Source organism: Vombatus ursinus, unplaced genomic scaffold (assembly GCF_900497805.2).
Source record: "Vombatus ursinus unplaced genomic scaffold, bare-nosed wombat genome assembly UNPS02009573.1, whole genome shotgun sequence".
NCBI classification, from domain to species: domain Eukaryota; kingdom Metazoa; phylum Chordata; class Mammalia; order Diprotodontia; family Vombatidae; genus Vombatus; species Vombatus ursinus.
Window position 1 is genome coordinate 289,456 of NW_020949351.1, and position 13,496 is coordinate 302,951.

Here is a 13,496-nt window from a genome sequence, read left to right on the forward strand (position 1 = left end):
GTATTAATAGGCATGTTAAAATTGAACTAATCCAGGCTTGATTCCTTGTCTCTAAAAAAGGGACAGTATAAGGGATTTAGTGTGCTATTCCAAGTTCTGTTGAAACTAACTGATGAGTTAACAAATGAGTTCTTAACAAGAAGCATTAATAAACTGGACTATATCAGAGTTTCACCTATCAGATTTCCCATGGGCACCAGAAGCTTTATCAACATTTCTTATTATAAAAGTAATAAGAAGAGACAGAATGCTAACGTCAAAATTTCATATGAAAGAGACTTCTCTAATAAAGAGGATCATCCATCCCCAGAGTTAAGTTTACTGCAAGTATATTTTCTTAAAGTAAACAAATCTGTGTTCAAAAAAGGACATTGTATGTAGTTTATTTTTTATTTCAAAGCAGCCTTATTTACACAATACATTCACATTTTTAATATCTTACAGCTCCCTGTAGAAAACCTTTTGATTAAAACACAACAAATGATCTGAATTTTAAAAAAATACTACATGAAATTAGAATGTTTTCCTCATTAGGTGTTCAATTCATTTCACAGTCTATCTGCCTTGTGCAGATGAGAGGGGAACCATTGAAGGATAAGGAGAGTGAAGTAAGGGTGGGTGGGTTTGTGAGAGGAAAAAACTGACCTCTCAAGTACTGCAAAGTTTTATAAATTAATTAATTATACCTGACATGTTCAGGCACATGTTTCCTAGGTACAAGAAACTAGAGCTTGGCACAGTTCAAGAATCTTTCCAATCAACTCTACTGAAATCTTTACTTAATGATTTCTCCTCTGTTAGTTCTCCTTTGATGTGAGCTATACCATCACCACTGACAATGACTTCTGAAGCCTAGAGATAAAGTACCTGCCTTGTATACAAATCACAGCTTTCTTTTTTGTTATCATTTCAACCTTAGGGGAAATAGTAGGTTAAGACCAACCTGACAAAATGCTTCAACACCGGGTTTCATTAATCTGACAAAGCCAAAGTTGAAGTACTGTGCAAACTGATAACATAAGACAAAACGAAATTAAAATGGCATCTCTCCTTTGATCTGTTTTACTGTCTTGTCATCTGGTGGTTCCTCTTTTTCCTTCTCCTTTTCACGATCTTTGTTCCAGTCTTTAAGTCCTTCTGGAAGAGAGGTGTCCTCATCTAAGCTTCCAGTGCCCTCTACAAAATCTTCATAGGTAGATTTTTCTGCAAAGGGTCTGGGGCCCAAAAGTTCAACCATATCAGACTTATCTAATACTTCCTTTTCTAATAATCGAAGAGCAACCTGAAACAGAACAATTTCTATTAAATACATACACCAGGGGAACACAGTATAAGATTATCCCAGATCACTTAATAATGATCAGGTGAAAACATTTAAACAGGTTTGGTTCAGACTATTAGTCCTACAGCAAGGGCTAAATTAAACTAAGTTTGTAATAATCACCTACTCTGTAATTTTAATACACCTATGTTTTGCTTGAGAATAAGTACCACAGCATTTTATATATATATATATATATCTCTATCTTACAGCTCTTATTGTTAATGTAAGATTGTGAACACTAAGAGCAAGTATTAAAGATGTTTTCCTCTACCATATGGAACTCATAATTACATACCTGCATTAATTAGGTGTTCTAGTAAACTGAATCAAGAGTTTATAGGTGTGTGTGTGTCTGTATACTAAATGTATATACATTAACCAATTTTTAAAAAATGAGTGCCACAAGGTAATACAATGCTAAACAATATTTCATATAATCTAACGCATCTTTCATGATTTGGAAAGTACCCTGGTACATGTAGTGTTATCAGGGTCATTGTTAGAAACAGCAGTTATTATTACATAGTATTATAGATTTAAAAGATGCACGAAAGTGGGATTAACTCATCCAACAAACATTTACTGAATATCTGTGAGGTGCCAAGTACCACGGTGTCTTAAACAAAAAAAACAGAACACAATCTCTGTTTCCAACAGCTTACAATCTAGTACAGAGCTTACAAAATCTGCATCATGTGTTATTCACGATAGTCTTCAATCAGCAATCAACATGTAAGCATTTTTTAAGTGCCACTACATGCGAGGTGTAGTACTAGGTATTGGGAATACAGAGACAAAATGAAAATGTATCTCCCTGCAAGGAGCTTACATTCTATCAAATGAGATAACATGTACATAATTCAGTATGTACATAATAAATTTTTTTTTTTTTGAGGGAGGGTGCTAACAGCTGGGGAAAGATATTAGAAAAGACTTGATGTAGAACAAGGCACTTCAACTAAACACTGGAGAAAACAGAAATTCTAAGAGGTAGAAGTAAGGAAGGAGTACATAGGGATGAGGACAACTAGTGCACAGGCACAGAAGAGTAAGATAGTGTGTTATGAGTAAGGAATAGAAAGAAGGTCTTTGGACTCCAAAATGTAAGAAGGGGAATAATAAGAATGAGAAGGTAGGCTGGGGCCAGTCTGTGGAGGGCTTTTAAAGCCAGAGCATGTATTTCCTCCTAGAGGTAATAAGGATATGGAGGAGTTTATTGAGTACAAACTTTGACAGACTTTGTTCTTTTCAGCAATGCAAAGATCTAAGACAATTCCAAGACTTGCGATGGAAAATGTTGTCCACATCCAGAGGAAGAACTATGGAGTCTGAATGCAGATCAATGCATACTATTTTCTTTTTTTTGTTGTCGTCTTTGTTGTTTCTTTCTCATGGTTTTTCCCTTTTGTTCTGATTCTCCTTTCACAACATGACTAACGTGGAAATATGTTTAATATGACTATACATGTATAGCCTATATCAGATTGCATGCCATCTTAGGAAGGGGAAGAAGGAGGAAAGAGTTAGGATTCAAAAATCTTATAAAAGTGAATGTTGGAAACTAAAAATAAATTAAAAAAAATATATATATATATATATAAATACAATAAATGACGTGGTCAGACTTGCTCTTTAGGAAATCACTCTGGCAGATGTGATGAGGTTGACTTGAAGGAAGGAAGACCATTACTACTATTATTACTATTACTACTATCTTATTACTATTACCATTATCTACTATTCCAAGGTACAATGATCATGTCTTTCTCTGAACTCCTAATAAACCTATAATCAGTATAACATAGTCTAATACTTTATTGCCCTCTAAATTTTTCATGTTTGTTCATTCTGTCTCCAGACTGTATATTCCCTGGGAGCAGAGGCTCTCCACATTACCAAGCACAGAGCAAGACACACATTAGTCATTCAGACAGATTTGTTCATTGCTTTTTTAACCCTATGACCTGTAAAGTAACCTGGAAGCTGCTTTCAAAAGTAACTCCCTAATATAACACACTTACCTGTCTCTTTCATAAAAAGTAGAGTGAATTATCCTTTCTCTCCACCTCCTTATCCAGGCCTAATGAATTCTTATTTAGTCTTGAAAAGCCAACTTCAAGTCACCTCCTTTAAGAAGCAATTCTTCCCTGATGTCCCATCAGTAATAGCTTATTTCCTTTCAGACTTTACAAGGCATTTTACAGCTCCATTATGTACTTACTTATCATGTTACCTTCATCCTAATTATCCGAAGATGTGTCATATCCTCCTACTAAACTGTAAGCTCCATGAGGTCAGAGATTGAATCTTACCTACACTTTTCGATCTCCCCCAGTACCACCTGTAGGCACTTAATAAATATCTGATGAATTTGAATAGAATATTTTTTTAAAATCTGTACAGACACTAGATAAAGAGTAATTTGCTAAATATGTGAAACCCAGAGGTCAATAAAGATTTCTTAATTCATGTACAAATGGTTTTAGGAGACTATCAAACCAAATACACTAATAAAAATGAAGAAGCATGCATACTCACATATAACTTACATTGTCAATTTTTAATTATTCAGTTCTAGTTATTTATTACATTGATTTACCACATATTAATGAAGTGTCTACTATATGCAAGGTTTGTAAGGATTCGTAAGGACTCTTTTCTCTCATCTGCTCTCTGGACATTTCAATCTTTGTTTGAGCAGAAAGGAGAAGAGAAATGAAAGAAGGCAAATTTCAGTTAGTCTTGCTCTTTCCTTAGCCTAAGCAGTTGTGGTTCAAAATTTGGCATGGATGGCATAAAAAAAATTCCAGGAGGAAAGAGGGAAAGAACATAACAGCTGAACACCAAATATCTCAATATTCTCCTTATTCTCTGATAGGCCTGAATTTCAGATCAGGCTGAGAACTGGCACCTCAAAGACAGAGGTCTAGAGTGTAGCTGTGTCTTCCCCCTTCTTAAACATTTCCTTAAAGAACAAGCTGCCCATATAAATACCATTCTTTCTCTCTCTGTACACATTTGCATATATATATATAAATATAAAACAAGTATAAAATGTAAAATTATACCTTTCTTAATCTAAGGAAGATAAATACTCAAGTTTATTACTTTAATTTTCGGCAAAACTCTTCAAAGTATTGGTTCATAAAACACCCACCTTCTCTACTTCAGCTTTTTTCTCTGTAAGAAGAGCTACTGTCCGTCTATAAGCATCATTAATAAGTATCCGTACTTCATCATCAATCAGTCTTGCAGTAGCTTCACTATATGGTTTCTCCAATACCATGTCTCCTTGTCGTGGAAGGTCAAAGGAAATCTGACCCACTTTTTCATTCATACCAAACTGAACAATCTAAAAGAAAATAATAAATATCTTAGTGACTTGAATCTCAATGCAAATACTCTTGAGACCAGCAAAGATGATGAAATAAGAGAAAGCAGTACACCCTAGCTCTTTCCCACAACTATTCCAATCAAGAGCTATAAAGAGCACCATACTGAAACTGTGATCAAGAAAAACAAGGAAAAATCACCCTCCGTCATTTTTCTAGCTGGGGTTAGAATAAGGAGACAAGTCAGCAGGCATTAAGGACAGGGTCTAGCCATGAAGGTGCTACCCAGAGCCTTCCAACCTGTGGAACAAAATGAGGAACGCAGCTTGCTATGTATTAGGACAAGAAGTGATCACAAATCACTCTATAGGATCCAACTGGAACCTATAATTAGGTTGTTTCCCTCTCAGAGCCAGTTCACAGATCCAATACAGATTTGGGAGGGAACCTGTGTGTAGCAATGGCCTACCTACAGCTGTATATCAGAACAAGGAATCATCAGACCTGAGCATGTGTACTAGGCAAGAAGGAGGAACAGAAGCCAGCAGCAGCTGTGTGGTTTTGAACCTGGGCTAGAATGGGATCTTAGATTCTATCCCCAGATTTATCTGACGCCTACAGTTGAATACGCTGGGTAGGGAGCTCACATGTGTTGTTTTGAACCAGTTAACTGACATAGCCGAAGCCAGCAGCAATCTACGGGAACTCTGGCCAGAGGGAGGCACAAAGCTCTGTCACTTAGAGCAAACTGGAGTCACAAGCTTGCAAATCTCACAACAGAAAGGGAGAAGACTGCCTTAGCTCAGTTAGTCAATAAATATTTATTAAACATCAACTATGTGCCAGGCACTGTGGTAAGTGCAGGGAATACAAAGAAAAGTAAAAGATGGCCCTGCTCTCAAGGAACTCAGTCTAAGGAGGAGACTCCATGCAAACAATTATGTAAAAACAAGATATGTGGAGCATAAATTGGAAATAATCAACAGAGGAAGGCACTATAATTAAAGGGATTGGATCATTTTGGGTACATCGAATGTTTGCCATTTCCTGGCCTGAACCTCTCTGGAGATTCTTGAAGAACACAGTGCTCAAAACCTGGAGAAAGCAACAGCAAGATCCCAGAGAATGGAAATCAGGACCAGAAGAGGCCCAGACATCACTCAGATGGAAATGTGCTGGGCCGGGCCTTAATACAAAGTCCCAATTGGGGAAGTAAGAACAATTAAAAAAAAAAAAGGCTCCCACAACAAATAGTTACTATGATACTAGGGATATCTCAGATGCAAACCCAGAAAAAGCAAATGACTTCAAAACACCTACAAGCAAAACTTCAAAGAAAAACACAGTGTAGACAAGGGTCCACTAGAATTCCTGGAAGAAATAAAGCAAGAATTTTAAAATTACTTTATAAATCAGAGTGGAACGGAAAAATAATTGGAAAGACTTTGTAGGAAAGACTAAAAGAAAAACTAACAGCTTAGTACAAGAGATATAAAACTTTACCCAAGAAAACAGATTCTTTAAAAATTAGAATAAACCAAACAAGTTAATGACTCTATGGGAAAAAAGGAAAATATTAAAATAAAATCAAAAGACTGGAAAAAATAGAAAAAAAAAAAGTAAAGTATCATTAAAAACAAAAAACACTGACCTGAAAAAAATGGACCAAGGAGAGATAATTTAAGAATCATCAGACTATGTTAAAGCCATGACAAAAAAACAAAAAAACAAAACAAAACAAAAAAAAAAAACCAGGTCATCATATTTCAAGAAATCATGAAAAAAAAAATAAATTGCTCAGGTCTGCAAGAACCAAAGGCCAAACTGAAAATAGAATTTGCCAGTCACATCCTGAAAGAAAACCTAAAATGAAAACTCTCAGGAACGTCACAGACAAAATCCAGAATTTCCAGGTCCAAGAAAAAATACCGTAAGCAGTCAAAAAGAAAGAGTTCAAGTACTGAGGAACCACAGTCAGGATCTTACAAGAAACTGAGTATAACTGGACCAAAAAAAAAAAAAAAAAAAGAACCTTTAATCCAACAGCATTTTTAACTATTCCTGATGAAAAGAATAGAGCTGGGCAGAAACTCTGAAATATAATAGAATCAATAGCAACATAAAAATGATAAATATGAGTGAGCAATTATGAGGGACTAAACAAGGATGAAGTTCTAATTCTAATACAGGGAACATATATATGTATGTTCCCTTAAAACCCTCATATCATCAGGGAGGAGTTAAATAAGACAAAGCCTGTGGAAGCAGTTTTGTTATATTTTGACTATTTTAAAAGAAAGGAAAGAGAGATGAAATGGAATTACTAGGGAAGAAAAGGAGAGGAAGGAATGGGAGGGGTTATTTCACATAATGACAGAAAGTAAAAGGCTTTACAAACGAGGAGGAAGGGAGTGGAGGATGTGGGCAAAACAGGAAACCTCACTTTCAACTGAACAGGCTGGAGGGTAGAATACATGTACAGAGTCGAGTGTAGAAATATGTTTAACTCAACAGGGAAAAAGGAGAGAGAAGAAAGAGGAGGAAGCAAGGGGAGGATAGTGAGGAAATAATCACAAATAAAACACACTCTAACTTCAGAGGATGGATGCTTAAAAGTGTTTAAAAGGAAAGAAAGAAAAGATTAAGAACCTCTAATTGGGGTCTGGGCAAGAAAGAGAAACGAAAGGTAGGGAAGCAGGAGCTGATTACATCTACTTATGCTGAACATATTCTTGTTCCATGCTTCTCTTCTTCTATGTAAAAGGGGTAGAGAGCAAGGAGAGGAAAAAATATGCAAATATATGAGATGGAGGGAAATACACAATTAATAAGAAATGTGAATGGGATGAACTCATCCATAAAAAGAAGAGTATAGCAGAATGGATTAGAAAGCATTACTTAAAACAAACACATTTTAAACATAAAATTCATGAGGCAGGGGGAATAGCATAAAATAAAGGGCTAGAACAAAATCTATTAAACTTCATCTGAACTAAAAAAAAAAAAAAAGCAGGAGTAGCAATTCTGATGTCAGACAAAGGAACAGCAAAAATGGATGCAATTAAGAGATGTAAACAGAGAAACTACATTATGATGAAATGTACCAGAGACGATGAATTAACATCAATAGTTAACATATATGGACCCAAAGATATAGCATCTAAATCAAATGAAAAGCCAAACTAGTTACAGGGACAAACAAAATATACAATTAATAGTGGGGAATCAAAATGAATGATTTAATATTAATAATGATTAATATTGCCATTTACACAATTTTCTAAAATAATGTAACAGTTAAGGTAACAACTGTTTAGACCAAAAAGACAAATTTGTTTAGAGTATAATCTAGATTACCTACCAAACTTTCCTTTTTCTTCTTTAAAGTTATTAGGCCATAAGTTTTGACCTTTAAAATGAAACCATTCTCCTTTACAAAATACATTCTGACCCAAATATTGATAGGTTTAACTACATAGATAAAAAACCTAATCAAAAGATCATCTCATAAATGTCAATTTCATACACAATTTAAGGAGGGAAACCCTATTTCAAACACTTACTTGGGCATATGCACTCTGAGTTACTTTCCTCAAATCATCTTGAGCACCAGTTGTAATTCTTCCAAAAAAGATTTCTTCTGACACACGTCCTCCTAAAGTCATACACATCCTATCCAAAAGCTGTTCTTTGGTATAAAGGTATTGCTCTTTGGGTAAATACTGAGCATAACCCAAACCTTTTCCACGTGGGATGATGGATACCTTTGGAAAGAAGAAACAGACATGTTAACCTGTTGAATTTAACAAAACATTTCTCTTCAGATAAACAGATTTCAAAGTCTCTTCTCTTTAAGAAAAAAATGAAAACAAACACATATAAGAACCAAAAAATTCATCTACCTTTGCTAGTTATATTGCTGCAAGCAAAAGTCATTGACAGCTTTTAGCAGTCACAAGTTTTCTTTTGGATTCAGTGCCATTTAGTGCCATTTAATGGTTTTTATTCGTGTTTTCTTTGATAACACAACTTGAACCATTATACTACTTTGTAAAATGTGCCAGTGATTCAACACACCTCAGGCATGCAGTGATCTCTTTTGGATGCCTCCCTGAAAGCTCATCAAAAATTGTGCAGGCCTCATTTAACTAGAAAAGTTTGAAATTTACACATCATAAGTATCACTGCATACTCTCCTGGAAAAAAAAATGGGGAAAACAGAGCTGTTCTGGCAATCTACTTGGAAATGTCACACATACTTCAATATTTCTATTGTTTGTCTTCTCACTAATGCAAGTACTCCCTCCAAGGGAGAGATCACAACTTAGCTATACTTTTTTCATTCTGCACTTCTGATCCTCTTATAAATCTGTTACAGAGGGTCCCTTCAACATGCTGGGGGCAGGACTATTCCTCCAGATTTCTAAATATTACAAGGATACCAATGTTGCATGCCAGCTGTGCATAAATGCAGGGTCGGGCAGGGGAGAGGAGGTTCATATATGCTCCTACAAATGCGGGCAGAAATGCCTGCCTTTTCTTCCTAACGCCATTCTCTCTTATAGCTAAGGTCACATAATACCGTGACTGACATGTTCTGGAAAACACACAGAAATGGAACAAGTTTTTCTTTCTCTTTGTCTTTATTTATGTACCCTAGAATCAATCCCTCTAGTCTATTTGGATTTTGTTCTCAATTCCTGTGTAAGGAATTTGCCTGTACAAATAGTGAACATTATGGGAAGCTTAGGATTATTTTTAAAATCTGTGACACCATTATGTGGTAAAATCTTAATTAAACCGAAATGTTTTGGTAATAGCATGCTCAGGCTACATTTTACCAGTATTTTACAAGAAAGCCCTGTTTTGCTTTTAAAAATCTTTACAAAAAGAAATGCAAATTAAAGCATTTCTAAGGTTCCAACTCACACACATCAGATTGACAAAGTTAACAAAAAGGGAAAATAACAAATATTTGAGGGATTGTGGCAAAATTAATTAATGCAGTGCTGGCAAAACTGTGAATTAGTACAGCCATTCTGGAAAGTCTACTAAATTGTACATACCCTCTGACACCATTACTAGACCTATACCACAAAGAGATTAAAAAAAAAAGGAAAAAACTCTATGTGTACAAAAATATTTATAGTAACTCTTTTTGTACTGGAAAAAAAATGGAAACCAAGGGGATGTGCATAAATTGGGGAAAGGGTGAACAAATTATGGTTATATGAATGTAATAGAATACTACTGTGCTGTAAGAAATGATGAAGGGGATAGTTTCAGAGAAACCTGGTTAAACATGCATAATATCATGATGCAAAGTGAAGTATTCGGGGCCAAAAGAACAATTCATATAATAAAAATATTGTAAAGACAAACAACTTTGAAAGATAAGAACTCTGGTAACATAATGACCAACCACAATTCCCTATAATCCAAGCTGAAACATGCTAACTACATCCTGACAGAGGGGTATAGAAGGAGTTAAATATATTTTTTAGACATGGCCAATAGGGGAATTTGCTTTGACTAAGTATGCATATTGTTACAAGGTGAAAGGGAAAGAAAATATATTTTTGTTCATTAAAAAATTAATTTTAAAAATCTTTGTAAACTATATTTGTGGTTTCTTGCCTTTGTGAGTATGGTATAATGAAGAAAATCTAATCTTTTTTGGATGAGTCAGAATCTTGAAGTGCTTTGGAATCATAGTTATCGAACAGTTACCATAAATACAGACGAAAAAATAGGAGGTTATGTTGAATACATATTGACTCAAGGATAACTGTCATTTGAATTAAACCCCTGATATCACTTTGCTTTCTTCCCCATCCCCCCTTATTTTTTCCCAAAAGTTTGAGGGTGGGGCTGAGGTTGGAGGTGAGATAAAGAATTCCTTATTACTAGAGGATTCCAATTAAATGAGTTTTGGCCATTTAAGGTTTCAATACATATTTTAAATATACCCCACAATGAACACAATTCCATATCTGTGGAAAGCAGGTCAAATTTCTTAGGTCACACCCTAGGGATGTAAATAACTTTTTCACATTATTTCCTAAAACACTTCTGGAAGACAGTACATGGGACAACATTCACTGTCTACTTTGTTCTCTAATTATCAAGTTGCTGAAACTATGTTAAACGGAAGTAAAACACACTGCTGACTACTAAAGATCATCAGTCATTTTTCTCAAAGAGATGACTATAACCAAAAACGAGGATCATAAAATCATAGATTTAGAGCTAGAAAGGGTCTTAAAGGTTTAACTTTCTTATCATAATTTTATTGTGCCTCTTCTGAAAGAGTAACATGTGTATATGAAATAATCTGTATTTACTGAGGTTTGCCCAAGTATGGGGTTAAGACTTTACACTTTAGTGTCACCAAACGTGAAAATCTCTAGTGCTACATCTTTTTCCACAATAAAATTCTTACTTCTAAAGAATCCTGTTCAATCCACGATTTCTCAGGATTGAAACCAGAGCACTGCCATCTACTAGAGTAGATTAGCTACATTATATTTATCCTTAGCACTAAACTCAAGCAGTTCAAAGTCATCTGTTCTTATTCAACATTTAGAATATGCTGAAATCATCACGGACCTCCTTGTTCCTTGTGGCCCATTTCTCCTTCTCCTGGGGGAGACTAGACTCCTCAAATCTTAAGAATGATTCTCTGATTGTAACGGAATAGTACTATGCTATAAGAAATGATGAGCAGGCTGATTTCAGAAAAACCTGGAAAGACTTATACAAACTGATTCAAAGAAAAGTAAGCAGAACCAGGAAAACACTGTACACAGTAACAGCAATACTGTACGATGATCAATCATGAATGACTTAGCTATTCTCAGCAATACAGTGATCCAAGACAGTTCCAAAGGACTCATGACGAAAAATGCTATCCATCTCTAGAGAAAAAAGTGATGGAGTCTGAATGTGGATAGAAGCATACTATTTTTCACTTTCTGTATTTTTTTCCCCCTTTGGGTCTGTGTCTTTCACAACATGACTAATAGAATAATATGTTTTACATGATTTAACATGTATTACCTATATCAAACTGCTTACCATCTCATGGAGGGGAGAGATGGAGGGAAGGAGAGAGAAAATCTGGAGCTCAAAATTTTTAAAAAATGAATGTTAAAAACTGTCTTTACAATGTAATTGGGGGAAAAAAGTATTACTAAAAAAAAAAAAGAATGATTCTCTGAACAAGCATGGCTTGAAAGAAGACATATGAGAAGACATTCCCCTTTCTCCCCCTGCTCCTTTTCAGAGATAAGAGGTTATATATATTTTCAGACTTTTCAATCAATCAATAAACATTTATTAAGCATCTACTAGGTGCCAGACAGATGGGCAACTAGATGGTGCAATGGATAGAGTGCCAGACCTGGAGTCAGGAAGACTTGAATTCAAATCTGGCCTCAGATACTAGCTGCGTGACCCAGGATCAGTCACTTAATCCTGTTTGCCTCAGTTTCCTCATCTGTAAAATGAGCTGGAAAGAGAAATGGCAAACCACTCCAGTATCTTTGCCAAGAAAATCTTAAACGGGGTCACAAAGAGAAGGACATGACTGAAATGACTGAACAACAACAAAAAGGTGCCAGACACCATGCTAAGCTCTAGAGATACAAAAGACAGTTCTTGACCTCCAGAAGCACCATTAAGGGGGACAACATGCAAACAAATATGAGAAAAAGCTATATACAGAATAAATAGGAAATGATTTACAAAAGGAAGGCATTGGGATTAAGAAGGTCGGGGAAAAGTTTCCTGCAGAAAGTGGGATTTTTGCTGGGACTTAAAGGAAACCAGGGAAGTCTGCCGTTGAGGTGGAGGAACAAGAATATTCCAGGCACGGCAGCCAGCTAGAGAAATTCCTGGAGCTCAGAGATGGAATATGTTGTTCATGAACAGCCAGGAGACTAGTGTCATTAGATTGAAGAGTACATGACAGGAAGTAAAGTGTAAGAAGACTGTACAGGCAGGAGGAGGCTAATTTTCTGATGTACTGATAAGTTAGGCTGATTTTTTTTTACTTAAAAACATTTATTATATGGGAATTACAGGTAGGAGGAGGCTAGTTTTTCTGATGTATTGATAAGTTAGGCTAATTCTTTTTTGTCTTAAAAACATTATTTATTATATGGGAAAGCTCTCAGAGCAGGTAGGGGATGGAAGGTAGGGAAGATTACTAGAGGGGATCTATGGTGATATTTTTTTAAGAAGACATTAATTAAAAACTTTTTTTAAAAGGGGTATTTTTTTGGAGATAGCATGATATAGTAAGGACCAGAGAGGTACAATCAGAAGACCTTAGTTCTAGGTTTGTCAATTTACTTACTAGCATGTGACTTTGGGCAGAACCACTCTCTTTAGGTCTCAAATTTCCTCATCTGTAAAATGATAATACTAATATCTGTCCTGCCTACCTCAAAGGTTTATTATGAGAATTAAATGAGAATGTATGTGAACAAGCCTTGAAAATGGTAACGCACTATATAAATGTGAGTAAATATTATTCCTTTCTCTTAAAAAAAAAAAAACCACCAAAATACCAACCTATTATTTCTGACTTTCACACACAAACAAATAATCTCCACAACTGTAAGGGGAAAACAAACACGCAGCATAAAGGCTGGGGAACATCATTACTCTCTCAACCCACCCAAAACCCATTATATTTCCTCTTGGTTACAACTCAACATTCCCTCATCCTCCCTCAATTTTTTTTTTCATATTTTAATGTTTCCCTTGGTTTCTGTTTTATAGTACTCCTGACTTTTAATCACTTTTTCTTCCCCTTCTTCCATCATTAACATAAT

At 35.4% G+C, this 13,496-nt stretch overlaps 1 protein-coding gene across 3 annotated transcripts in view; it reads right to left on the bottom strand.

The window, feature by feature from the left end:
* Positions 1-284: 284 nt before the first annotated feature.
* AFG3L2 (AFG3 like matrix AAA peptidase subunit 2) overlaps positions 285-13,496 on the bottom strand; it is a 53,854-nt gene continuing 40,642 nt past the window's right edge. For all 3 annotated transcript variants that reach the window (XM_027852320.1, XM_027852322.1, XM_027852321.1), the window contains exons 15-17: positions 8,220-8,420; positions 4,482-4,676; positions 285-1,282 (exon numbers count right to left, since the gene is read on the bottom strand). In XM_027852320.1, coding sequence (XP_027708121.1) covers positions 1,034-1,282; positions 4,482-4,676; positions 8,220-8,420 — 645 coding nt within the window. In that variant the 3' untranslated portion in view covers positions 285-1,033. The remainder of the gene's footprint in view (positions 1,283-4,481; positions 4,677-8,219; positions 8,421-13,496) is intronic.